Here is a 26,571-nt window from a genome sequence, read left to right on the forward strand (position 1 = left end):
TCCATTCTTATAAAATGGGAGGGCTATGAAAAAAATCTCTAAACAGTTGCAACTAGTAAATGTCAGAAACCTTATTTAAGAAATAGAAATTACATGGAATTGTTAAAATCAAAGCAAGTTCTGGGAGACCAAGAAAAAAGATATGATAAAAATGCTACAAAAGACAGCAGAAACATTGATCTAACTAACCTTAGAGTAGTTGTGCACAGACTGACATCATATTGTTGGATTTGCATACCACTGGAAAACCTTTTTTCTAAACCTATCAGAAATCTGTATTTCACTATTTTCTTATTTTAAATCAATAAATAACTATATATAAATAAGTGTTCAGATTTGGAGACTACCGAAAGAGTTGACTTGCCTAATGGATTGTGAAAATTGGTCATAAGTTGTTTTTCCCCCCAGTGCCATTGTAACTTCAAATGGTCACTAAAGGAATGGTTGTAAATTGAGGACTACTTTTATCCCAATCTGGTGTATTTGTAAAACTGATGTATTTGCAGATTGCTGGAAGGATAAAAAGTGGTTTTCTCAAGAAAAAAGCCCAGATTATTTATTAGGACATATAGCTACATTGTTATTAAAATATGACACACCAGTGGAATAAATCAAACATTGTATGCTATATTGGATGCAAAATTTCATAGAAGTAAACACAGTATGGAAAAAGCTATGGCGAAAAGAATCAATAAAATTCACTCTGTTATAATTTTAGGAGGAATTGGTATAAAATGTTATATAGATGGTATATAATTTTGTCAATAATTATCAAGATGTTCAAGTTTTTATTTTACTGTATATACTCGAGTATAAGCCGAGTTTTTCAACCCCAAAAATGGGCTGAAAAAGCCGATCTCGGCTTATACTCGGGTCGTCTTATACTCAAGTATATACGGTATTAAAATTATATGCCACCCAACTCCCAGTGACTCAATAGTTTACAAAATACTTTAAAAGCATTTAAAACAAGAAAACATTAAAAAGGAGCAAATTTGGCAAAGATAAGTAATTGAGATGGGAATAAAGAAAAAGAAGGAAAGAGGGCTTCAATCTTATCAAATGCCTGGGCAAAGAGTCAGGTCTTCAGGGTTCTTTGAAACACCATTTGGGTTTGACCTGTTCAAATACCTGGGGAACTCTCATTCTAGAAGTAACAATCATGTAAATATAATAGTTTCAAGTACCATAATAAAGAGCATTTAATCATGTGAGTTGGTTATGTATTAAAATAAACCTTAAAAGCTGCTGGAAACAAAAATATCAAAACATTTAGAAAATCTTAAAATTTAAACTGAAACCATAGAATTTATTAGAAAATTCCAGAAAACTTAAATGCAAAATTAATAGCATACATCCATAATAGAAGTCTAAAAAAACGTAAATTAAAATGAGCATGGCAAATTAAGAAGAAATAGATGAATATAATAAGAGATAAAAGGTTTTAAGTGTTCACACACACACAAACACACATACACAAAATATATCTAAATTGTGGTCAGCTGTTGGGAAAATAAATGAAGAGGTAGATTTGTTATAAGAAAATTTTCTCATAATGTTTTTAATTGACATTTTTCATTTGCATTCTTACAATAAAAATATTTTTTTTTAAAAAAACATTGCTAATGTTTACATTTGTACCATTCTACAAAGGTTGTGTCATCTATTTTTCACTTCAGAATTCATTGAAATGTAAAATCTAACCATTATAACCAACTATGCAAACATTGCCAAATGTATAATAATTTAATCATGTTTTAGTCAGCACACATTATTTTTAGCTCAATAAGGGACAGTAAAAAATCTTGCCAGTATCAGCCAACTAAACATAACATACACACTCATTTTCAGAAGGTATTATGAATTTTTTTAGTCCTTGCATGTAAATAGAATACTGAGCTATAACCATCTGCTGTTTCATACTTCGTGTAATATAATTTTCAAGCCTCCTTTTTTATTTTCACTATTGCATATTGCCTAGTTATAAATATCACCTTTCATTCAGGTTGTCAATTTCTAAAAATAGCTCTGCATATTCACTCAGGTTTTGTAATTAACGCAAACTTACGTTTTTAGAATAAAAGTTGAAAACCATTTTTTATAGATTTGAATCTTTATCAGCATGTATCTTGGGATGTGAATTATCCCTTGTAATCTACTGTAAATGCTTTAATACATGCATGATTTAACATTGCAGAATGACATATCTGAGCTACTGCATATGTAACTCATTTGGAAATCACCAAAACATCACAAGCTCTGAACATTAAGACACTGCACTTAATTATTTACATGTTTCTTGAACTAAAAGGATTGATTTGATCAAGACTTAATTAAAACCATGATTCTCCTGCCTAATTAAAAATATGTTTAGGAGTAGTTTTATGTAAACTGAAATAGATTGAAACTGTCTGGAAAGAACTAGTGGTAACTAAAGACAATAGGTTGCCATCTAGTGGTTCAAGAACAACTTCTAAATAAACAGCATTATCTTGGTCTAGCAGAGAAATGCAATACTTTAGGCACACAAGTTCTATCAGGCGAACTTTATGATTCCCCTTTAAGCTAATTGCTTGTAGTTTTTCATTTCTTGGAAGACAAAAAAGGAAGTTAACAGATTTAGTACAGAGTTAGAAGGAACTTTGGCAGTCTTCTGCTCCAATCCCCTGCTGAAGCAAGAAACCCTCCAGTATTGGAGCACCCGCAACTTCTGGAGGCAAGTTGTTCCACTGAATAATTGTTCTGTCAGTAAATTTCTACTTAGTTCTAGGTTGCTTCTCTCCTTGATTAGTTTCTTGTTCTGCCTTCAAGTGCTTTGGAGAATAGGTTGACCATTCTTTGTGGCAGCCCTTTAGATATTGGAATACTGCTATCATGTCAACCTCTAGTCCTTTTTATTAGAGTAGATATACCCAATTCCTGCAACCTTTCTTTCTATGCTTTTGCCTCCACTGCCCTAATCAATCTTCTCTTATCTTTTTCTAAAATCTCAACCACTTTTTTCTATTGTGTCAACCAAAACTGGATACAATATTGCAAGTATGGTCTTACCAGGGCATTATAAAATGGTATTATCACTTGTCGTGATCTTGATTCTATCCCTCTAATAATGCAGCCTAGTAATTTGTTGGCCTTTTGGGCAGCTGCAGCACATTGCTGGCTCATATTTAAGTGATTGTCCACTAGGACTCCTAGATCCCTGTCACAGTTACTACTGTTGATCCAAGTACTACTTATTCTATATTTGTGCATTTGTTTTTTCCCCCTTAATGTACTTTTAACATTTCTCGCTGTTGATTTTAATTTTGTTAGATAGGACCCAATGTTCAGATTTGTCAGGATCCTTCTGTATCTTGAGCATATCTACTGAAATGTTGGCTATTCCTGCCAGCTTGGTGTACTTGGCAAATTTAATGAGTTTTCCTTCTATCTCCATGTCTAAATCATTGATGAAGATATTGAAGATTATTGGGCTTAAGACCTCACTGTAAACCTCCCTCCATGTAGATGCAGTTCTATTGAGGACTATTCTTTGAGTATGGTTGGTCAGCCAGTTACAAAAGTGGTTTTGCTGTCCAACTCAGGAATCCCCAAATCCCAGGTTGTGGCCCACTACTGGGTTCAGAACTAGGCTTAAAAAGTGGGCGAATATGTGCAAGTGGAGCTGAGCATGCTCACACACCATTCAAGCAGAACCATCTCCTCTCCCCTTCATGACAGACTGCAAAACAGGAAAAGTTTGGGATCAGTAGTTTAATCCACATTTTTCAAGTAGCAAGTTGTGATCTATTTTATCAAATGCCTTACTGAAGTCCAAGGATATTATATCAACAACATTTCGCTCATCCACTAATTTTGTCACTTTGTCAAAAAACTTGTTTGGCATGATTTGTTATTCACAAACACATGTTGGCTTCTAGTTATGATGTTATTTGCCTCTTGGTGTTTGCAGATTCGTTGCTTGATTATCTTTTCTAGGATCTTCCCAAGTATTGATGTCAGGCTGATACAGCCATAGTTTTCTGGGATCAATTCCCCCCCCCCCCCCCCCCCCCCTCTTTGAAGACAGGAATTACATCAGCTCTTTTCCAGTTATCTGGTAATTCATTGCTGTTCCAGGATCTTTGAAAAATATGGATCAGTGGTTCTGAGATCACATTACCAATTTCTTTAGAACTCTGGGGCATAAACCATTTGGTTCTGGTGATTTGAACTCGCTTAGAGCAGATACAGTACGTGTTCCATTACTATTTTCTTGCTTATTTTGACTTGCATTCCTAATCTGCATTTTATAAATTTTTTTCTTCTAGTATAAAAACAGATGCAAAAAATGAATTAAATTCTGCTTTCTTCCTGTTGCTCATCATCATCTTGCTATTTTCTCCCATTAATGGGTGAATTGTTTCCTTGATTTTTTTCTTGTTTTTATATATTGAAAGAAGTTTTTTGCTGTTATTTTTTACTTTTGTCATAAGTCTTATTTCATTTTGAGTTTTAGGTTTCCTGATTACATCTTTGCAGGTTTGGCTATTCACAGATGTTCTACCTTAGTTATATGACCCTCTATCCACTTTTTATATTATAAAAGTTGTATTACTGTGTAGTAATATAGTTACAGACATTACAGCATGTTATTATCGTGGGATATTAATGTCAGGTATTGCATAACAACTTAGAAAAATGGCTTTGATTTTAATAACTGTCAGTTAGATTGAACATAAGTTTATTTGGTGTCTTGTGTACAATTGATATTAAATAATTTACTAATATTTATTGTTTTTCCCAAACCCCCAAATGTATTGTACCTGTATTATAATATGCTGACTGTCTTTTCTTTAGTGTTGCAATGGATGGATTTGGGCAGCCCATAGGTATTCCAAGCCGCCCAACTACTGCTTATGGGTATCGACCAGATGAACCTTACTACTATAACAACTTTGGATCCCGATAAAGCAATCTACTATATTAAACTTCTTGTACTGTTGAATTGTGTCTTAATTAGGGCATTTTTTCTTATTATCAATGCATGATGCTACTGTTTACATGACTGTGAAACATGTTTGTTGTTGTCCCAGGAAAATGTTAGTAATTCAGTTCCCTTCTCCATCTGTGCATTATTTCTGTTGGGATTTTCCCTCCAGATGTTGGAATCTGCTAACTGGAAAGCTAATGTTATGTATATTGAGCAATTAATTTACTTATCTTAAAATAGACTGAGTGATTGTTACACTGTACACCCAGGGTCTATGAATTAAACTAATATGACTTCTTTGTTTTTGAATAAAAATGTAATTGATGTATAAAAGATATAACTGGTTTATGCTTCATAATCTCATTGAAGAAACTGAGTAATATTCTTAATACCTTTCCTTTCTGTGAGATTTTTCCCAGATAAGTTGCATTGATGTCACTTCATAGCATATGTGATTTTCATTTTGAATATACATTTAAAATCAATAGAAATTTCATAATGTATGCAAATTGTAGAATGAATTAGGAATTACTGGTACTTAAGCAGTATCAGAAATGTTCTGCAAAGTAGCCAAAAGATTTACTTAGAAGGAAGGGATATAGTTAAGCTTAATTTTTTTTCAGGAACAGTGACTAAATAACATAAAGTAATTACAAATTATGTAGAATTCATTTTTTCACCAACTTTCCCAGCAATATTCCATTATAAATCTTTTTTAAAAATTTATCTAATTTCCCTAGAGTCAAATAACAGCAAATACCTTTGTGCAAGCACATCTGGATCAGTTTCTCAAAGTGGCACCTTACAAATGCGTTGCAATTGCAACTACTACAATCCTAGCCAATTTTGGCACGTTATCAAAAAAATGTTCATGGCACTGAGGTGGGGGGAAGAAGTGTCTCCCCTTTCTATCTTCACCTCTCTTCCCCCCTCTCTGTTTATCTTTCTATCTCTCTCTCTCTCCCCTCTCTGTATCTATATCTCTGTCTCTCTCCCTCTATGTCCCTCTCTCCCCAACTCCCTCTCCCCCTCTATATCTCTATCTCCTCCCTATCTTCCCCACTCTATCCTGCTCTCTGTGTGTGTGTGTGTGTGTGTGTGTGTGTGTGTGTGTGTGTGTATCTCCATATCTCTGTGTGTGTCTCCTTGGAAAGCAGAAGCTGGGCCAACCTGGAAATTTCCTCTTGGGCTCTTCACTACTCCTTTTCATGGCAACTTTAGAAATCCAGGCTGGCCGAGGAATGAGCAGGAGCTATGACAGACACTTACCTTCTGGCAATCCCCTTCCCCCCTTCCCTCTCCTCTTGCAACCACCTGTGGCGCAGCCGGGAGCGAGCAGTCACCCACTCTGTGTGCGCCTTTGCTGTGCTTTGGTCAAGCCTGGCTGCTCACTTGAGGGTCTTATGTACACCCTCCTGGCCCCTCTACAGCCAGCCAAGAGGCCGTGAGAAGGGGGCTGAAGGGAAGCCTCTACCGCAGCTCATGCTCTTTCCTCAGCCAGCTCAGATTTCCAGAAAGTTGCCGAGAAAAAAGGAGTAGCGAAGAGCCTGAGGGGAAATAGGCAGTTGGCCCAACCTCAGCTTTTTGACAGAGAGAAGTGGCAGAGAAAGGGGGGGGGGGGGGGGGACTGGCTGATGGTGAGCATCTTTGGTAAGGTTTCTCCATGCCTGACCACCAGGGGTGGTCATGTGAGGTTTGGTGGGGTCAACCCCCTTTTACTGCTGCCCAGAGCTTTACTCCTCCAGCGGAGCCGTGCTACTGGAGGTTTTCATTGAAAAGCATCCTCCAGACGGTGAAAATTCCCTGTGCAAGTTTTAAAGCAGTGGCTGAGCACTGCGGGCCTGTCCCCCTTTCTGTAGTCCTGTCTTCCTTCCCATTCTCATTATGTCAGCCCTCGTGTTAGCGAGACCATTGTCAGTCACGGCCAGGTCAGGCCAGTGTCTCGGGGCGAAGAGCAGGTCGCATCTCCCCAAGCAACCAAGGCACACCCAGCATCAAGGGCCAGAAGAAGCTCCAGCGAGGCGCCACAGAATCAGTCTTGGCCGTTTCTTCATCCCCCACTCTCACCCTTCTCAGGTCAGGCAAGGAGTGTCTGAGGAGAGGGCAAGGGGTAGGGCCAGCCAGTGGTGGGATCACTTGATGGAGCCACAGCAGAGAGCCCAAAGAGCCACATGCATCTCCAGAGTCGTGGGTTGCTGACACCCAGAGTAGACATTCTCAACAAGCAACTATTCCATAGGATCTGTCCTGCAGCTGTTGACACAGTTCAAATAACCGTAACAGATTTAGGGAAGTGCACTCTTGGAAAAAAGAAAGTCAGGCTTAAATTTTAAATGTTGAATTACTTTAATATTTAAGTAGTTAAAACAAAACAAAAAATGTTAATGTAATCCCAAAATTATAAATAGCATAGATACTTCATTTGCATGATATAGCTGAGATTTTCCAGATAGTTCCAAAAAATAAAAATTCAAAATCGTGACCAAAAACAATGTTTTTTTTTTAAAAAAATCTTAATTTCCTCAAGATCAACTTCTAACACATTGCAGGTGGGTTCTGTATTATTAAAGGAGGTAAATTAACATGGGCTGCTTTAAAATTGTTTTCAAGTAAAACCTTAGCCCCAAAATTGCACACAGCCCAGGTGTTTTTTTATGGCAGAAATAATTCCCCCCAGTTGCTCCAGACAAATTTCTAAGACTTATATGTAAAAGTGCCCATTACCCTGCCCACAAATACAACTGGAACTGGCCCTGGAGGAAGGAGAACCACTGCATACCAATGCTCTTCACTTGCAACCCTCTTAAGTTACTAAATAAGAGCAAGCAAGACAGCTGACTGGTGAAGTAGAGTTTGGATGGGTGCACTATTCCATCCCAACCTTTTCACCAGGATAAGTGTGACTGTTTCTTTCTATGGTTTGTTTTTTAAGATTAGTTTAATTGGGCTTCATAATGGGTTTTTTGGAATTGTTTTTATATGCTGTAAGCCACCCTGAGTCTTCGGAGAAGGGCGGCATGTAAGTCCAATAAATCAATAAATAATCAAAAGCGTCTCAAATTCACATATCTGGTATCCTTCCCCACTTTCTTCCTCTTGTGGCAAAGATGATGGAGAAAAACTTCCCTGAAATTACATCATTTATCTACACCAGTGTTTCCCAACCTTGGCAACTTGAAGATATCTGGACTTCAACTCCCAGAATTCCCCAGCCAGCGAAGTCCAAATATCTTCAAGTTGCCAAGGTTGGGAAACACTGATCTACACCATGGTTCCCTCCCCCATTCTCTCCCCATCCTTCGCCTGCCACCCTTTGTAAGCAAAGCAGAAGGCAGGGCTGTATTCCTGCTTATTCTGTTGCCACGGATGACAGGAGAAGCAGAGGGAAGGGCTCATTGGCTGCAACCCATGGGAATCACACAGAACTTTACAGCAGCAGTCCCAAGGGTCAGGGGTTCAAAGGAGCATTCCCTACCGCCAGACAGAGTTACTCTTGATTTGAAGATCTGCAATGTTAAGGGAGACCCCACACAATTCTTCCCACCAGCACCGTTTTCTGCTTTTACACCGAAGAACAGCGCTCTGGTGCAGCCGCGTGAAAAGTGCCCTCCTGGACAACTCCACTTCATTCCAAGAAACTTCTTCCATTATTAATAAACTTCCAAAAAAACCTTCTCCCTTTATTAATTGATTGATTGATTGATTTTGTCCGTTGCACAATGAGAGTTATATTGTGTATACCTATAGTAAATATATAATAAAGGTTATAGAGGATATACTCATAGTAAAATATATCTAAGAAAGAAGAGAAGAGAAGAAATAGGAATAAAATATATCAGTGAAAGTATAGAATAAATATAGGAGAGAAGAATGGTATAGGAGATATAGGAGAGCAATAGGATGGGACGGAAGGCACTCTAGTGCACTTGTGCACACCCTTTACTGACCTCTTGGGAACCTGGAGAGGTCAACTGTGGATAGTCTAAGGGTAAAATGTTGGGGGTTTGGGGATGACACTACAGAGTCCGGCAATGAGTTATTTATTTTATTTTATTTATTTATTTTGTCCAATACACAATAATACGCAATGAAGGTTATAGAGGATATAGTAGAGAAGAAATACGAGATATAGGAGAGACTATAGGACAGGGGATGGAAGGCACTCTAGTGCGCTTATGTACACCCCTTACTGACCTCTTAGGAATCTGGAAGGGTCAACTGTGTATAGTTTAAGGGTAAAATGTTGGGGGTTAGGGGATGACACTACAGAGTCCGGCAATGAGTTCCACACTTCAACAACCCGATTACTAAAGTTGTATTTTTTACAGTCAAGTTTGCAGCGGTTAATATTAAGTTTAAATCTGTTGTGAGTTGTTGTGGTTGAAGTTGAAGTAGTTGCCGACAGGCAAGACGTTGCAGCATATAATTTTGTGGGCAATATTTAGATCATGTTTAAGGCGTCTTAGTTCTAAGCTTTCTAGACTCAGGGTTGAAAGTCTAGTCTCGTGGAGGAGTGAAGGGCTCTTCTGGTGAAGTATCTGAACATTTTCAAGGGTGTTAATGTCTGAGATGCCTATGGGTTCCAAACAGATGAGCTGTATTCGAGGCCCCCTATACACCAAGCAAAGGCAAAATATTATTAGAAATTTAACAGTGGCAAGAATTGCAGTATGGACATTCCAGTGTTTTCCCTAGCTTCCTAATAGGCCTTCAAATTAAGTCTTCATTAATCCACATTTTGACTTCCCCGCGGTCCCGGTCCGTCGACTAAGCGGCTCCTTGCCAGTTTCTTCTGCCCTCTTTCAATATGGCGCCGCCGACCACCGCGCGGAGCGAAGGACGATCTTGTAGGCGTCAGTGGATCCTCCGGTGTGATTCTATGGTCTGCGTAAGCCGGAAATTTACTTTCCCCTTCCCTCAGCGCTTGTTGTGGAGGCGGCTGTTGAGGAAGCGAGGCGGTGAGGGCAGCTCGGTTCTTTCCTTCCCCCTCGGCGGGGTGGCAGGTGAGAGGGCGGCATCCAACCGGCGGTGGCAGGCCCGGGCAGTTCTGGGCCTGGGGAGGGGCGCTTGACTTTCCCAACACCGAGGATAATTGCTCAGCCGGGAAAGGGTGAACTATTGGGGCTCGCTCGGTGTCTTTTCAGCAGAGCTCCGGTCCCGGTCCTGGCGATTTGCTTACCATGCAGTAAGCAGGCTGCCTGTCATGAGCGCTGAGGCGCAGTTCAGCAAAGGAAGAGAGCCGGCCAACGTCGGAGCATTATGAGTGCCTTGTTTGTTTGTTTGTTTGTTTGATTTAATCGCCATAGAATTTTATTCCAGAAAAGTGGAGAGTCCTGTGACATTTGAAATATGAACCGGCACATTTAGAGACTGCATAGAGTTCAATTGGATAAGCCAGCCCGTTTCTCTTTCTGCTGGACTGTCTCTGAAATAGAAGAGGAGCTCTGATGATCTATCATTGAGTTACAGACTTAATGTATTGTTTTAGTTCACGGTTTTATTGATTTATTTGATTTATATGATTTATATTAATTTGATTTGGTTTTCTGGCCTTCTGCGTTTTCGCGTTTGAATCATTTCTCTTTTTTTGCTTAGAACATCTGTTACTAACTTCACTCAGTGGGGCATATGCCTCATTGTATAACTTTTTAGATAGGTGACCAGAACTTGTATATTTCTCTATGAGTTAATGATCCAGTGAATAGCTGAGTGACATACAGGGGGTGGACAAAAAAATGGGAACACTTGACTTTTTGGCATCATAATGTTTGAACATGTTCAAATCAACCAAAACTTGACATATTTTAATGTTTTTTTAAACTACCTTTTTTTTTGTACAGAAATTTAAGGAAATTGGTTATAACCTTCTAGAAATGGCAGACCTCTCAGACTTTCAAAGAGGTCAAATTGTTGGTGCTCGAATGGCAGGCGCTAGTGTAACAGAAAGTGCCCAAATGTTTGGTGTTTCAAGAGGTAATGTCTCTAAAGTAATGACTGCTTTTGAAAGAGAAGGGAAAATGTCCTCAGCCAAGCACAGGTCTGGTCGAAAGTCGAAGTTGTCTGAGAGAGACCGTCGGATTCTAAAGCGAATTGTTAGAGTGGATCGCAAGACCACAACTTCTAAAATCACTGCACAGCTTCTAAAATCACTGCAGAGACACGTACAGAACCCAGTTTCCATAAAAACTGTTCGACGGGAGCTTTACAAATCTGGATTCCACAGAAGAGCTGCAATTAGAAAACTTCTGCTCTCAAAGACAAATGTTTCAAAGTATTTAGAGTGTTGTAGAAACCACCAGAAATGGTTCCTCGAGCAGTGGCAAAATGTGATTTTCTCTGACGAATCGTTTACCATTTTTCCAACCTCCGGCCATGTTTATGTTTGGAGACAGCCAAAATAATCATTTCATCCAGACTGCCTTCTCCCAACCGTCAAACATGGCGGGGGTTCAGTGATGATCTGGGGTGCTATTTCTTGGAAATCCGCCAGGCCAATGATTTCCCTTCATGGAAGAATTAACAGCCATCACCATTTAGGACTTTTGGCTGACCAAATTCATCCTATGGTTCAAGAACTGTTTCCAGAGGGGGATGCCATCTTTCAAGATGATAATGCACCGATCCATAGAGCAAGAATTGTTAAAGAATGGCATGAGGAACATTCTAATGAAGTTCAGCATCTCATTAGGGCCACCACAATCACCAGAGCTCAACATTATTTAGCATTTATGGTCGATTTTAGAGATTCAAGTAAGAAGTCGATTTCTATCACCATCGTCTCTAAAAGAACTGGAGGGTGCTTTAACTGAAGAATGGGCTAAAATTCCTTTGGAAACAATTCACAATTTATATGAATCAATACCTCGAAGAATTGGGGCTGTATTTGCCGCAAAAGATGGACCAACACCATATTAAAAGAATTTTTGATGATTTTTCAAGGTGTTTCCATTTTTATGTCCACCCCCTGTAGCTGACTGAGCCAGGAAGCAGAATGAAAGACTGAGCGTTAACAGGAACATCTAAATAGCATGCTATAAGCCACCCTAGAGCCATACAATGGAAATGAGGGGCATGTACATTAAAAAATATGAATGGTGAATCTGATTTGGTATTTCTGGGGAATGTGTTGGTTCACTTTTTGAAAAAAGGAGTCAGTGGTGATCAAACTAATTTTGTTCTGTAAGTCTTCAAACTTTCAATTTTCTGTGATTTAAATGCGTTGCATATACTGTACTGTTTATCACTTCAATTTGTGCTTTGTGTTTTCCACCATTATTTCTAAATGGATACAGAAAAACAGTTAAACAAACAGTTAACAAACCTAATTAAAATTGAGACCTGGTTTGATTTAATGGTTAAGGCACCAGCCCAAAAAGCCAGAGTTGAAAAAACTGCTGCGTGGCCTTGGGCCAGTTACTCTCTCAGCCCAACTCACCTCACTGGGTGGTTGTTATGGGGACAATAGGAAAAGGATGGTGTGGTGGATATGTTCACTGCCTTGAGTTATTTCTAAAAATAATAGAAGAAGAAATATAAATTAAAATAAAATAAAAACCCATAGCCAAAGAGGAATTTAAGTTGCTCACTGCAAGGGAAGCTTGTACTTATCCTTTTGGTAACAAATTCTTATTGACTTATTTAAGTACAGAAAATGTTCTTTAACAATTTCGGGAATACCATGAATGTGCCTTTTTCAGTGTATGACTAGGGAGGAAAGAAAAGCCTAACAATTTTGCCAAAATGTAAACAACAAAAAATAAGCAACCACTGGAGGGCCTTAGTTCATATGGTCCAGTCACTTATTTTGAAACAAACTTCAGTTACTGTAGTCACTTTTGGAACACTTTTTCATTCGTTTCAGTCAACGAGAAAGAGAAATTTGGGAAGCCTATACAATAGAGATACAAACAGAGATTTTGATGTTAAGCTGGATTTGCCTATATATAATGTTTACATACCTCTACAATCTTTCCCTTTCATTTGCATTGAAGGGATTCTGCTCCAAATTGTATGTAAGGGGGAAAATGAAAAGCTCTGTTTCTGCTTTTCTTCCTAATCATTAAGACATCCTTAAACAAATTGTATATTTCATGAATCCCTCGGTGAAAAGAAGCTGATAGTCTTTACATGGTACAAATTTAAATAGATTGTTTTGGCAAATTTTAATACATACCTACTATTTATGTGTATTTGCTTATCAATTCAAAATAAGAAAACAGTTTAGAGGACAGATGCAAAATCTTGGAAACTCAATACTACTTTGTAAACTTTCTCTGGCTGAAATAACAGTTTTTGCACATTTCTTAAAGAGACTTAAAAGTGTTTTATTTGCCTCTTTGCCTTCCTTGCAGAACTCAAAAAATATTATTTGGTCTTTTTGCATATATTGTACAGGTAGTCCTCAGCTTACAAAATTCATTTAGTAACTGTTCAAAGTTACAACAGCACTGAAAAAAATGACATACAACCATTTTTCACATGAATTGTAGCATTCCCATGGTCACATGATTTACATTTAGATGCTTGACAACTGGTTCATGTATATGACAATGCCCTGGCTCATTTTGTGAACTTCTGACAAGCAAAGTCAATGGGGAAGCCAGATTCACTTAATAACTGTGTGACTAATTCAACAACTGCAATGGTTCATACTACCAATGTGCCAAGGAAGGTTGTAAAACTCACTTAATAAATTTCTCACTTAGCAACATAAATGTTGGGCTCAATTGTGGTCGTAAGTCGAGGACTACCTATATATATATGAGTTCCCCATAGATTTTCAACAATATTCAAATCTGGTTACTGTGAAGACCATTTCCAAACCTTGATCTTTCTTCTTTCCTTCTTCCTTCTTTCATAGTTGATTTAAAAGTGGATTTTAGATTGATTGTATTTAAATTTGTACCATTTAAAGGCTGTGTCAGCTTCTGTTCATTTAGAGATTCATTACAACATGCATACAGTGGTACCTCATGATACGAACCCCTCGTCATACAAACTTTTCAAGATACGAACCCAGGGTTCGGAATTTTTTTGCCTCTTCTTACGAACTTTTTTCACCTTAAGAACCTGCCGCCGGCCACTGGGATGCCCCACCTCCAGACTTGAGTCCCTCCCGTTTTTCCCCACCCTGTCCTGCACCTTTCTCCCCTCTTGATCTCCATGGGTCCCTCCCGTTTTTGAGGAGAAAGGTGCAGGACAGGGTGGGAAAAAACGAGAGGAACCCATGGAGATCAAAAGGGGAGAAAGGTGCAGGACAGGGTGGGAAAAAACGGGAGAAACCCATGGAGATCAAGAGGGGAGAAAGGTGCAGGACAGGGTGGGAAAAAACGGGAGGGACCCATGGAGATCAAGAGGGGAGAAAGGTGCAGGACAGGGTGGGAAAAAATGGGAGGAACCCATGGAGATCAAGAGGGGAGAAAGGTGCAGGACAGGGTGGGAAAAAATGGGAGGAACCCATGGAGATCAAGAGGGGAGAAAGGTGCAGGACAGGGTGGGAAAAAACAGGAGGGACCCATAGAGATCAAGAGGGGAGAAAGGTACAGGACAGGGTAGGAAAAAATGGGAGGAACCCATGGAGATCAAGAGGGGAGAAAGGTGCAGGACAGGGTGGGAGAAAACGGGAGGGACCCATGGAGATCAAGAGGGGAGAAAGGTGCAGGACAGGGTGGGAAAAAATGGGAGGAACCCATGTAGATCAAGAGGGGAGAAAGGTGCAGGACAGGGTGGGAAAAAATGGGAGGAACCCATGGAGATCAAGAGGGGAGAAAGGTGCAGGACAGGGTGGGAAAAAACAGGAGGGACCCATAGAGATCAAGAGGGGAGAAAGGTACAGGACAGGGTAGGAAAAAATGGGAGGAACCCATGGAGATCAAGAGGGGAGAAAGGTGCAGGACAGGGTGGGAAAAAACGGGAGGGACCCATGGAGATCAAGAGGGGAGAAAGGTGCAGGACAGGGTGGGAAAAAATGGGAGGAACCCATGGAGATCAAGAGGGGAGAAAGGTGCAGGACAGGGTGGGAAAAAATGGGAGGAACCCATGGAGATCAAGAGGGGAGAAAGGTGCAGGACAGGGTGGGAAAAAACAGGAGGGACCCATAGAGATCAAGAGGGGAGAAAGGTACAGGACAGGGTAGGAAAAAATGGGAGGAACCCATGGAGATCAAGAGGGGAGAAAGGTGCAGGACAGGGTGGGAAAAAACGGGAGGAACCCATGGAGATCAAGAGAGGCTCTTTTCGCCTTGCTTCATTGGGACTGCCACCTCTTGCCACCTCTCGCTGTCCCCCCCCCCACTCCGTTCACCTCAGCTTTGTCTGCCGGCGGGAGAGCACTGGCGATGGGAGCGGGGGGTGGTGGCCGCAGCGGCCGCAGGCAGTCGCAGGGAGATGTCGGCCTTAATGTTTTGGATTTTCCTAATCGGTTTGCAGGCATTATTGGCTTTTCCATTGATTCCTATGGGAAACATTGTTTCATCTTACGAACTTTTCACCTTACGAACCTCGTCCTCGAACCAATTAAGTTCGTAAGACGAGGTATTACTGTGTTTCATATTTTTTACAAGATTATTTCTTTGTTTCCAGAATTGGCAAAAAGACAATTTCTGGTACAATATATTTTCAGTGGTTTTTGTTAAATTGTAACAGTGTCATGTTTACTATAAGATATGCACATATACTTAAAAATTGAAAAGTTTATATTCAAAATATTGGTAGATATTTAAACATTTTTCTTAATGTTTCTTCAGTATAGTCATAGGTATATCAACTTGGAAGACCTACTCTGATTAATATGTGTTATTCTGTAGCTAATTGGTTTATATTTTCAGTTTTAATCTCACATCTGTTTTTCTTATGGTTCCCCCTGCTTTCTATAGAGAAGGAAAGCGTGGTGAATGGGGATATCAAACAACATGTGCATCATGTAAATACTAACACATAGGTTTTTGGATTAGACAAATGATTCACACTAAGTGTGTAAAAATAAAATTTGCATTATGACATAATCACAATTTGTTCTGAATGCTGTTGAATGTAAGGAATTTTACACTAATTGGACCAACTTGTCTAAAATCATTTCTCTTTAAAGCTTCTACTATAAAATATATTCCAAGACACCTTGAGTTAGGTAATGGGATCAGAGAACAGTGCTTTAAAGCGTGATGCAGTTGATGAACCTTCATTTACACTACCTTCTGGAGTCAATATTTATTCAGCAATATTGCAGCATGACAAACTTGCTTCAGTGTTTGTTTACAACAGAGAGAATGAAGACAATGTTAACAGAGCTACCAAGGTATTTAAATATTTAGTATATTATTATTATTTGCATAGAAATTTCAGCGATTACTTTTTAGTGGAAATTTCAAGGAAAATCTATGGAGAAAAGATACATGGCCTTTGAAATGAGGTAAAGTTTAGCTTAATTCCTAGTGATTACTGATGTGTAACATGGTACACATAGTCCCATAGTGTATTATTCTGACAGGATTATGGTTGGATTCATATAACATGCTTGATCATTGTTGCTCTGTTATAATTTATTGAATATAGTTGTTGGGTTTGTAGAAGAAACGTTAAAATATAATCCCTGTTTTACAAAAACCTGAGTATATTTTCACAAGAAATTAGCAAGAAGCTGACTGTAGATCTGTAGGTCAGTGTTTCATATCTCATCACCAGCTCAAGCAATATTCCATCTAACCTGCGCAGCGCGCTGTGGCGCACGGAAATTTCAAAGACAGCGCAGCCTTTTCCAAGCCCGTGCAGAGCCAGCGCCGTTGCTCCCCACCCGACAGGGCGTTAGTTCTTGTAATATGTTCTTTAATATAGGGAAAGTTTTAAGTACGTATTCTTAGCTTTGTTTAAGTATATGGGATAAGCATATGGAATTACTTTTAAGAAAAATGACCCAAAATTATTATATATATCAAATAAAGGCTATGACAAGTTGCAAAAAGTAAATGTCAAAATTGTTCTTTGGGGAATCCTAAAGATTTTGATTTTGTGTCTAAATTCATATTATTTGGATCATAGTGAGTGATGCTTGCAGACATTTTCCATATTGTATAGAGCAGTGTTTTTCAACCAGCGTGCCGTGGCACACTAGTGTGCCACGAGACATGGTCAGGTGTGCCTCGAAGCTCAGAGAGAAAGCAAGCAAGAGAGAGAAAGCAAGAGAGAAAGAAAGCAAGAGAGAAAGAAAGCAAGAGAGAGAGAGAAAGAAAGAAAGAGAGCTAAAGAGAGAGAGAGACAGAGAACAAGAGAGAGAAAGAAAGCAAGAGAGAGAGAGAAAGAGAGGGAGGGAGGGAGAGAGAAAGAGAGCAAAAAAGAGAGGAAGGAAGGAAGAGAATGAAAGAGGGATGGAGAGAGAAAGAAAGAGGAAGGGAGAGAAAGAGGGAGGGAGAAAGAAATAGAGTGAAGGGGAGGAAGAGAGAGAGAGAATTGTTTTGTCCAAACTTTTTTTACCCCCCCCCCCTCAATGTGCCCCAGGGTTTCGTAAATGTTAAAAATGTGCCGCGGCTCAAAAAAGGTTGAAAATCACTGGTATAGAGTATTTGCCACTAGAAACTGAAACATCCATATAAATTGATTGTGAGTTGTCCTTCAAAAACATTACAGACTTATTGAAAAATGTAGATAGCCTGCATGTACATCACCTATTTGATGTTATTTAAAATTATTCTCAGGGAGTGCCAGGATTTTCTGTTTCATTTTATGTATGAGGCTGAATTTGAAACAAATATAGATTTCAATATGGCTAAGCAACCATATGGAAATCATGCCATAGACAAGTTCGTAATATTTGTCTTCATTCCCTTTTCACTATGGGATATGAAGGGTCTGCATATGATAATATGTATGTCATACTGAGTGGTTGTTTTGTTTGCATTTTGAAAGCACTTGAAAACTTTACGCCACCCTTGCCTTCTGCGCTTCCTTTCATGTACTGTGGAAGTAGATGGAATTCACCTGGTTACAGAGCATGTGCAACCACTGGAAAAGGTTCTGGAATCTCTCTCTTCTTCAGAGATATGTGCTGGAATCTATGATGTTTTACAGGCTCTTGTGTTTCTTCACGATAGAGTAAGTGTGGCAGTTAAGCACTTTTCAATCATAATAAAGAGAGAGTCTTTATTGGTCTGTTCCTTCAATTACACTATATTTATTGTATGTATCAAATGTCACGTTTATTTTTAATGCTTCAGTTTTCTTGTTTTTTAACATAATTTTGTGTCACCTAAAAATATGTTTTTCATAGGCCTGATTTTGGGCATGTGCCCAAAGCAGAGATATCATTTTGTAAGAAAACTCATGAGCCAATTATTTATCTCCCAAGCTAACCAATAGAAAGTTCGAAAATGATACTCAAATACTGTTCTACTCCCTAAGCTGTCATAACTTCCAGAATGAGAAAAATGCTTTCAATCTTATCCAAATAATACACAATTAATTGCCACTATCATATTTTCATTATATTTCAACTTTGCAAGAATAAATAGCTATAGTAGTGCAGGAAAGGGAGCCATCTTATTGTCAAGCATTCTATTTCAATTAAAAAGCGATTTTAGGTTGCTGGAAATCAGCATTATTACAATTAAGCATCTTCACTATTGCTTTGACAATTCATTTCATTTCATTTCATTTTATACGATTTGTATGCCGCCCCTCTCCGCAGACTCGGGGCGGCTAACAACAGTAATAAAAAAAAAGTGCGACAATCCAATACTTAAAAACTAAAAGCCCTTATTTTAAAAACCAATCATACATACAACGTACCATACATAAATTGTGGAAGCCGAGGGGGAAAGAATATCTTAATTCTCCCAAGCCTGACAACACAGGTGGGTTTTAAGAAGCTTGCGAAAGGCAAGAAGAGTGGGAGCTATTCTAATCTCTGGGGGGAGTTGGTTCCAGAAGGCCGGGGCCGCCACAGAGAAGGCTCTCCCCCTGGGTCCCGCCAAACGACATTGTTTAGTTGACGGGACCCGGAGGACGCCAACTCTGTGGGACCTAATTGGTCGCTGGGATTCGTGTGGCAGAAGGCGGTCCCGGAGATAACCTGGTCCGATGCCATGAAGGGCTTTATAGGTCATAACCAACACTTTGAATTGTGACCGGAAACTGATCGGCAACCAATGCAGACTGCGGAGTGTTGTTGTGACATGGGCATGTTTGGGAAAGCCCATGATTGCTCTCGCAGCTGCATTCTGCACGATCTGAAGTTTCCGAACACTTTTCAAAGGTAGCCCCATGTAGAGAGCATTACAGTAGTCGATCCTCGAGGTGATGAGGGCATGAGTCACTGTGAGCAGTGACTCCCGATCCAAATAGGGCCGCAACTGGTGCACCAGGCGAACCTGGGCAAATGCCCCCCTTGCCACAGTTGAAAGATGTTTCTCCACTGCATCTGGAAGGAGAGTCCAACATGGGTAATTCACCAATCTTATTGGTAGAGACTGAGTTAATTTAAATATTTAAATATGAGGTAGTCACCGCCCCTCAGCAGCCCCCAATACCTCAGTTTTAAAAACTCAGTCTTAGTGTAGAGACTGTTGAGTTTGCTTCTCTGAGGAAGCATTAATAGTAATAATAATAATAATAATAATAATAATAATAATAATAATAATAAAAATAATAATAATAATAATAATAATAATAATATTAATAATTAATTATTTTATTTCTGTTTTTTCTCCCCTTTCTAATTGCAGGTGCAGTGAATCTTGAAAGGGAAATTAAGGGGTCTCTGCCCTCCGCGGGCAGAATAACCCCCACCGTTAATCTCCTCGAGCTTCCCTTCCCTCCGTGGGTACCATGCCTAACGAGGAGCACCTCAGCCTAGGGTCCCCGACCTCAGTGGTCATACCCGGCTGTCAGCTGAAGGTGAGGGGGTCCGCCCCCCTCACTGGGAAGCTTGGACTGCAGAATTTCAATGAAGAACTGCAGGATTGCCGCGGAGAATGAAGGCGGCTTGATTTGGCGCCGGGCCAGCGCCTCTCAGCTGTTCGGCGGCTTTTGATTGACGCCGCCGTTGCCGCCGAAGCCGAAAAGCCGTTTACAGAGCCGGGAAGCCGCTTGGATCGGCTGGCTCAAAAAAGCGAATTGTGTGGGGGGGGGCATCAATTGCTGGAAGCTCCCTGTGTTGGCGAGGGCGGCAAAAAAGAGCGGGAACGCCATTTTGAGGCAACGGATGCCCGCGCCCGCCCTGTTTAGGCGGGTATAAGGTTGCTCTCCGCCCAATCAATGGGCGCGACCAACCTGTCAAACACAGGCGTAGGCTCTGAAGTGCCAAAACGCCATTTTGAGTGCATTTGCTCAGTGACAGCTATATCTGTCAGCGTGCTGCAGCTTCTGTTAATAATAGAACAACTGTTAACCGTGAGTAATGGAGGATAAAACCTTAGAGAAAGCATCTTCCCCCATTGTATTGCCTCAGGATAAAGGCAAGGGGAAGTCCAAAGAAAAATCTAAGGCCACAGCCTCTTCTTCAATCAAGGAGGCAGAGAGGCGCATTAAAGCGTTGGAGCAGAAACTGGAGGCAGCCCTCTTAGCTCCAAGAACCGTCTCTCCCTTATTGCAGGCCAGGGATCCACCAGCCTTATCTGTTTTGAGACCCTCAGAGACATTATCAGAGAGAGATTGGTCTCCAGAGAGGCAGCACCCATTTATGCCTCAGGCTGTTCCTCCATCTGGCCTTCAGCTACCAAGGCCAGGGTCTGCCAGCCACTCATTGAAGAGTGCCCCTTCTGCCACCTTTACGCCCACTGCGGCTGGGCTGCGTGTGCAACCAGATACCTGGCAGCAGATGTCCCCTGCCTTACAGGGACTCATTTCTGATGTTTACTCACAAGGGATGGCAGCTGGGGTGCAACAGAATATCCAACACCCCCAGCCAGCACAGCCCAGGAACCTATGGGCTGCACCGCCCCCCTCGGGTATGGGGTCCTGGATGGAGGAGCCGTCACCCCTAGAGGATGCCGAAAGAGAATACGACTTTTCGGATGATGAGACAACTCCTGATCCTCCGGTGACAGCTGGACTCTTTAAGGCTCCCCTTTTCAAGATTCTGCTGCATAAAGCTAAGCAGGTGGCAGATTTACCGGGTCCAACCAAGGCTACTGAGGCCTCAGATGACCCTAAGCCTTCGGCAGTATTATTCAAGGAGCCCCAACCCGAGACTGATCATGTGCCATCCTCGGACATATTCAGGCAAAGCATCAAGCGCCCATGGCAGCAGCCTGCAGCAGCTCAAGGCCCTTCGGTCATCGAAAGGAAGTTTTATACTTTAGATGATGACATGGAAAAGCTGCTAGAATTTCCGCCCATAGACCAGCCGGTAATGACTTTGATATCTAAGGCCTTGGTACCATCTGAGATGGGCGATAGCTTGAAACCAGAGGATAGAAAGGCGGAAATTTTACTAAGAAAATCCCATCAAATGGCAAGCTGGGCATTTAGGGCGGCGACCGCAGCTTCATTTTTCAATAGGGCCTCCATAATGTGGTTGCAGGAGGTGCAAGCCCGCCTAGCTCCAGAAGAAGGTCGCTTACGTCAGGACCTCAGTAAATTATTGGCAGCTGCGCAGTTTTCAGCGGATGCAACTCTCCATGCCGCAAAGTTTTCGGCCAGAGGGATGGCGGCGTCACTTGCATCCAGACGCCTCCTTTGGCTGAGGAGCTGGCCAGCGGACCTGAAGTCCAAGTGGAACCTGGCATCATCTCCATACCAAGGGGAGAAGCTCTTTGGAGAGGCTTTGGACCCTGTCCTCATTGAGGATAAGGACAAACGTAAGACCCTCCCCAGAGCATACCGGCGCCAGGAGCGTAGACCCAATCCTTACGCTCGCCGTCAGCCCTTTCGTTGGGATTCCTCTTCCTCGGCTAGTCAGAATAATAGGTCATACCCCCAAAATCAGTATGGCCAACCCACCTTTAGAGGGGACCGAGCGGCCTTTCAGGATAGGCCCAGAGGATACCAGCAGTCAAGGCGTCCTTTTAGAGGGAACCAACGTGGCTTCAGGCGCACAAAATGACTTGGCTCCCTTACAGCCCATAGGAGGCAAACTTCAACGCTTCAGTGCCTCCTGGAGGATTACCTCCACCGACAAATGGGCAAGGGCCACAATATCAAGAGGACTGCGCCTGGAGTTCTTGCAGCCCCCGCCAAACCGGTTTGTCACCTGTCCGCTAACGCGAGACCCACTCAAAAGGCGTCATCTTCAACTGGAGATAACACACCTTCTCAACATACAAGCAATAGAGAAGGTGCCCGAACATGCCAAGGGCACGGGATTTTATTCCGTTGTGTTCCTAGTGCCGAAGTCTTCGGGGGGGGGTTCAGGATGATATTAAACCTAAAGCTCCTGAATACCTTCATTCGGTATCGCAGATTTCGCATGCACTCCCTGCAGTCGATTTTGGCCTCTGTTCGGCACAACGATTTTCTCACCTCTATCGACCTCAAAGAGGCTTACCTGCATGTTCCGGTTTGGCCAGCTCATCGTCGGTACCTCAGGTTTTGTCTCAACGGGGTCCACTACCAGTACCGTGCCATGCCGTTCGGCCTATCTTCGGCTCCCCGTACATTTACGAAGCTGATGGACATTCTGACAGCACATCTAAGGGCCCAGTCCATAAGAGTTATGGCATACTTGGACGACATAATCGTTATGTCCAAGTCTATGGTCCAAGCGCAACACCATCTGGCGCTCACACGGGAAACTCTGGAGAGGCACGGGTACACGGTCAACGTGGAGAAGAGCCATCTTCATCCCACCACATCAATCCAACACCTCGGCTCCATCATAGACACCGCAGAGGACACGGTCTCGCTAACACCAGAGAGGGTCCTCAATATACGGAGATTGGTAACCAGCCTTCGTCGACAAAGGCAAATACCGTTGGCGACATTGTCCAAGGTACTAGGGACTATGGTCTCAGCCATAGGGATTGTGCCTTGGGCTCGCCATCATATGAGGGGCCTCCAATGGTTTCTCCTTCCGGCCCAGAGGGACAAGGTGAGTCACTCCCACCGAAAGGTGCGACTCCCAGCTTCAGTCAAGCAGTCGCTGGCATGGTGGTTGTCCCCAGCTTTGATCCAGGGTTCTCCTCTTCACAGCCACGAGCGTGTGATCATCACAACAGACGCGAGCTTGTCGGGCTGGGGCGCTCATATGGGGCCTCATATAGCTCAGGGCCTGTGGTCTCAGGAGGACTTAACCCAGGTCAATATCAACGTTCTCGAACTCAGAGCGGTTTTCTTAGCCCTTCAGGCCTTCGCTCCCTGGGTTCAGGACAGGCATGTCCTGGTTCTGACGGACAACGTGGCCACAAAAGCCCACCTGAACCATCAAGGAGGTACCAGATCTCATCGCCTCATGGCTCAAGCCACGGACCTCTTCGATTGGGCCGAATCTCATCTGGCCTCTCTGACGGCGGAGCATATTGCCGGGACCAGCAATGTGCAGGCGGACTGGCTGAGCAGGTCCACTCTGGATCCTTCGGAGTGGCAGCTGGACCCTGCACTCTTCAAGCAGATAGTGCTACGATTTGGTCTTCCACTGGTGGACCTCTTCGCAACCCCAGCAAACACCCAATTACAGAGGTTTTTCTCCCGGTTTCCGACGCCAGGGGCGGAAGGGGTCAACGCCCTATGGTCACCATGGCCCCAGGGGTTACTGTATGCCTTTCCCCCCACGTGTCTTATTCAAAGGATATTAGACAAGACAATTCGGGAGGGGGTGGAAATTATCTTGGTGGCTCCCTATTGGCCGAGACGGCCTTGGTTTGCAGACCTAGTAGCCCTGTCGGTGTCTCCCCCGTGGAGGATTCCAGACTCCGAAGTAGTGTTGGTTCAGGGGTCAGTTTGCCATCCGGACCCTCAGTGGTTCAAACTGACCGCCTGGCACTTGAAAGGGCGGGTCTGAGACAGCAAGCCTTGCCAGACGAGGTTATATCCACCATTCAGGCAGCACGTCGCCCTTCAACGGTAAGACTTTACCAGGCCACTTGGGCGGCCTTCTGTAAGTTTTGTTTGGATCACCACCTTAATCCGGGGGAGGCTTCGGTTGTGTCAATCTTACGATTCCTACAGTCAGGGATAGAGAAAGGGTTAGCCCCGAATACCTTGAAAAGGCATTTAGCTGCTCTGGCAACCATCATCCGGGTACCCCATGCTCGCTCCCTCGCACAAGATCCTTGGATTAGGGATTTTATTAAGGGCGCGATTAACACCCATGCGCCTCCAGTACACAGATTCCCGACGTGGGACCTTTCCCTGGTACTCAAGGCGTTGACAGCCCCTCCTTTCGAGCCGATGAGAACTATTCCAGTACGATTGCTCTCCTTAAAGACTGCCTTTTTAGTGGCAATTACGTCGGCACGCAGAGTGTCGGAGCTGTCGGCCCTGTCTACGCGTGCAGATTTATGTGTATTCCACCCTGATCGGGTAGTTTTGAGGTTAGACCCTACATTTATCCCCAAGGTCAACTCTGGGTTTCATAGGGCTCAAGAGTTAGTGTTGCCAGACTTTTGCACACATGGACAGCACCCTCTCGAGCTGAGATGGCACAAGGTAGATGTTCGGAGGGCCTTGAAAATCTACATCAGACGGACTGGACATTTCAGGAAATCTGAGCGACTGTTTGTGTCCTTTGGTCAGCGATCAATGGGTCTGGCAGTGTCAGCTAAATCCATCAGTCGCTGGCTGAAAGACTGTATTGAGGAGGCTTACAAAGCCCGGTCTCAAGTACCACCAACCGGGGTAACAGCGCATTCCACTAGAAGTGCAGCCACTTCAGTGGCTTGGAGGACTCAGGCGTCCATAGAGGACATTTGCAGGGCGACTACGTGGGCGTCTCCTACCACCTTTATACGCCATTACAAACTGGACTCAGTGGCTTCAGCGGAAGCTTCGTTTGGGAGACGGGTTTTGCAGCAAGTGTGTTCAACTCCTGCGACCGTAGCTCAGCCTTTTCCCTCCCATGGGCAGTAATCTTTGGCATATCCCATGTTGGACTCTCCTTCCAGATGCAGTGGAGAAGAACCGTTGTACATACCTGAACGGTCTTCTCGATGCACTGGAAGGAGAGTCCAAACCCACCCGGCATGGTTGTTTCGCCAGGTCGCTGGAGTTTGGGGATTCAAGTTACACAGTTATGAGGTTATATGGTTATTGTTCAATAAACAGGTTATCCTTAAACTGGCTTCGTTTTTAAAACTGAGGTATTGGGGGCTGCGGAGGGGCGGTGACTACCTCATATTTAAATATTTAAATTAACTCAGTCTCTACCAATAAGATTGGTGAATTACCCATGTTGGACTCTCCTTCCAGTGCATCGAGAAGACCGTTCAGGTATGTACAACGGTTCTTCTCTAATGTGAGCTGTAGATCGAGGAGGACGCCCAAGTTGCGGACCCTCTCTGAAGGGGTTAATAGTTCCCCCCCCCCCCATGGTAATGGATGGACAGATGGAATTGTCCTTGGGAGGCAAAACCCACAGCCACTCCGTCTTATCAGGGTTGAGTTTGAGTCTGTTGACACCCATCCAGGCCCCAACAGCCTCCAGGCACCGGCACATCATTTCCACTGCTTCACTGACTGGACAAGGGGTGGAGATGTAAAGCTGGGTATCATCTGCATATTGATGATACCTCACCCCATGCCCTTGGATGATCTCACCCAGCGGTTTCATGTAGATATTAAATAGCAGGGGGGAGAGGACTGACCCCTGAGGCACCCCACAAGGGAGCAACCTAGAGGACGACCTCTGACCCCCCACTAACACCGACTGCGACCGACCAGAGAGGTAGGAGGAGAACCACTGAAGAACAGTGCCTCCCACCCCCAACCCCCCCAGCCGGCGCAGAAGGATACCATGGTCGATGGTATCGAAAGCCACTGAGAGGTCAAGGAGCACCAGGACAGAGGACAAGCCCCTGTCCTGGGCCTGCCAGAGATCATCCATCAGAGTGACCAAAGCAGTTTCCGTGCTGTAGCCGGGCCTGAATCCTGACTGCTGAGGACCTAGATAATCGGCTTCCTCCAAGGACCGCTGGAGTTGGAGCGCCACCACCTTCTCAACAACCTTCCCCATAAAGGGAAGGTTGGAGACTGAACGGTAGTTGTTAAGAATGGCTGGGTCAAGGGAAGGCTTCTTGAGGAGGGGGCACACAAGTGCTTCCTTGTAGGGATCCGGAAAGGACCCCCTCCCCAGAGAAGCGTTGACAATCTCCTGGACCCAGCTCCGTGTCACCTCCCTGCTGGCCGAAACCACCCCAGGAGGGACACGGATCCAGCAAACAGGTGGCGGAACTCACAGCTCCAATGGCCTTGTCCACTTCATCAGGTGTCACCAGATCAAACTCTTCCCAGACAGGTGGACAAGTACGGGCCCCAGTCACCTCGACTGAATCGTTATCAGTCGACTCTGTTTCCCAATTGGAGTCGAGGTCCGCCCGGATCTGAGCGATTTTATCAGCGAAAAACGTGTTAAAATCCTCGGCACTACTCTGTAAGGGCTCCCCAGCTCCCCCCTGGTTAAGAAGGGAGCGGGTCACCCTAAACAGAGCGGCCGGGCGGGATTCCGCTGATGCAATCAAG

At 43.0% G+C, this 26,571-nt stretch overlaps 2 protein-coding genes across 4 annotated transcripts in view; both read left to right on the plus strand.

The window, feature by feature from the left end:
- The window catches only part of KIFAP3 (kinesin associated protein 3), a 106,045-nt gene extending 100,740 nt beyond the window's left edge, over positions 1 to 5,305 (plus strand). For both annotated transcript variants that reach the window (XM_070746809.1, XM_070746810.1), the window contains one exon: positions 4,840 to 5,305. In XM_070746809.1, the coding sequence (XP_070602910.1) occupies positions 4,840 to 4,951 (112 nt within the window). In that variant the 3' untranslated portion in view covers positions 4,952 to 5,305. The remainder of the gene's footprint in view (positions 1 to 4,839) is intronic.
- Positions 5,306 to 9,813: 4,508 nt separating this feature from the next.
- SCYL3 (SCY1 like pseudokinase 3) overlaps positions 9,814 to 26,571 on the plus strand; it is a 36,062-nt gene continuing 19,304 nt past the window's right edge. For both annotated transcript variants that reach the window (XM_070746813.1, XM_070746814.1), the window contains exons 1-3: positions 9,814 to 9,975; positions 16,058 to 16,264; positions 17,869 to 18,054. In XM_070746813.1, coding sequence (XP_070602914.1) covers positions 16,100 to 16,264; positions 17,869 to 18,054 — 351 coding nt within the window. In that variant the 5' untranslated portion in view covers positions 9,814 to 9,975; positions 16,058 to 16,099. The remainder of the gene's footprint in view (positions 9,976 to 16,057; positions 16,265 to 17,868; positions 18,055 to 26,571) is intronic.

Source organism: Erythrolamprus reginae, chromosome 3 (assembly GCF_031021105.1).
Source record: "Erythrolamprus reginae isolate rEryReg1 chromosome 3, rEryReg1.hap1, whole genome shotgun sequence".
Lineage (NCBI taxonomy): Eukaryota > Metazoa > Chordata > Lepidosauria > Squamata > Dipsadidae > Erythrolamprus > Erythrolamprus reginae.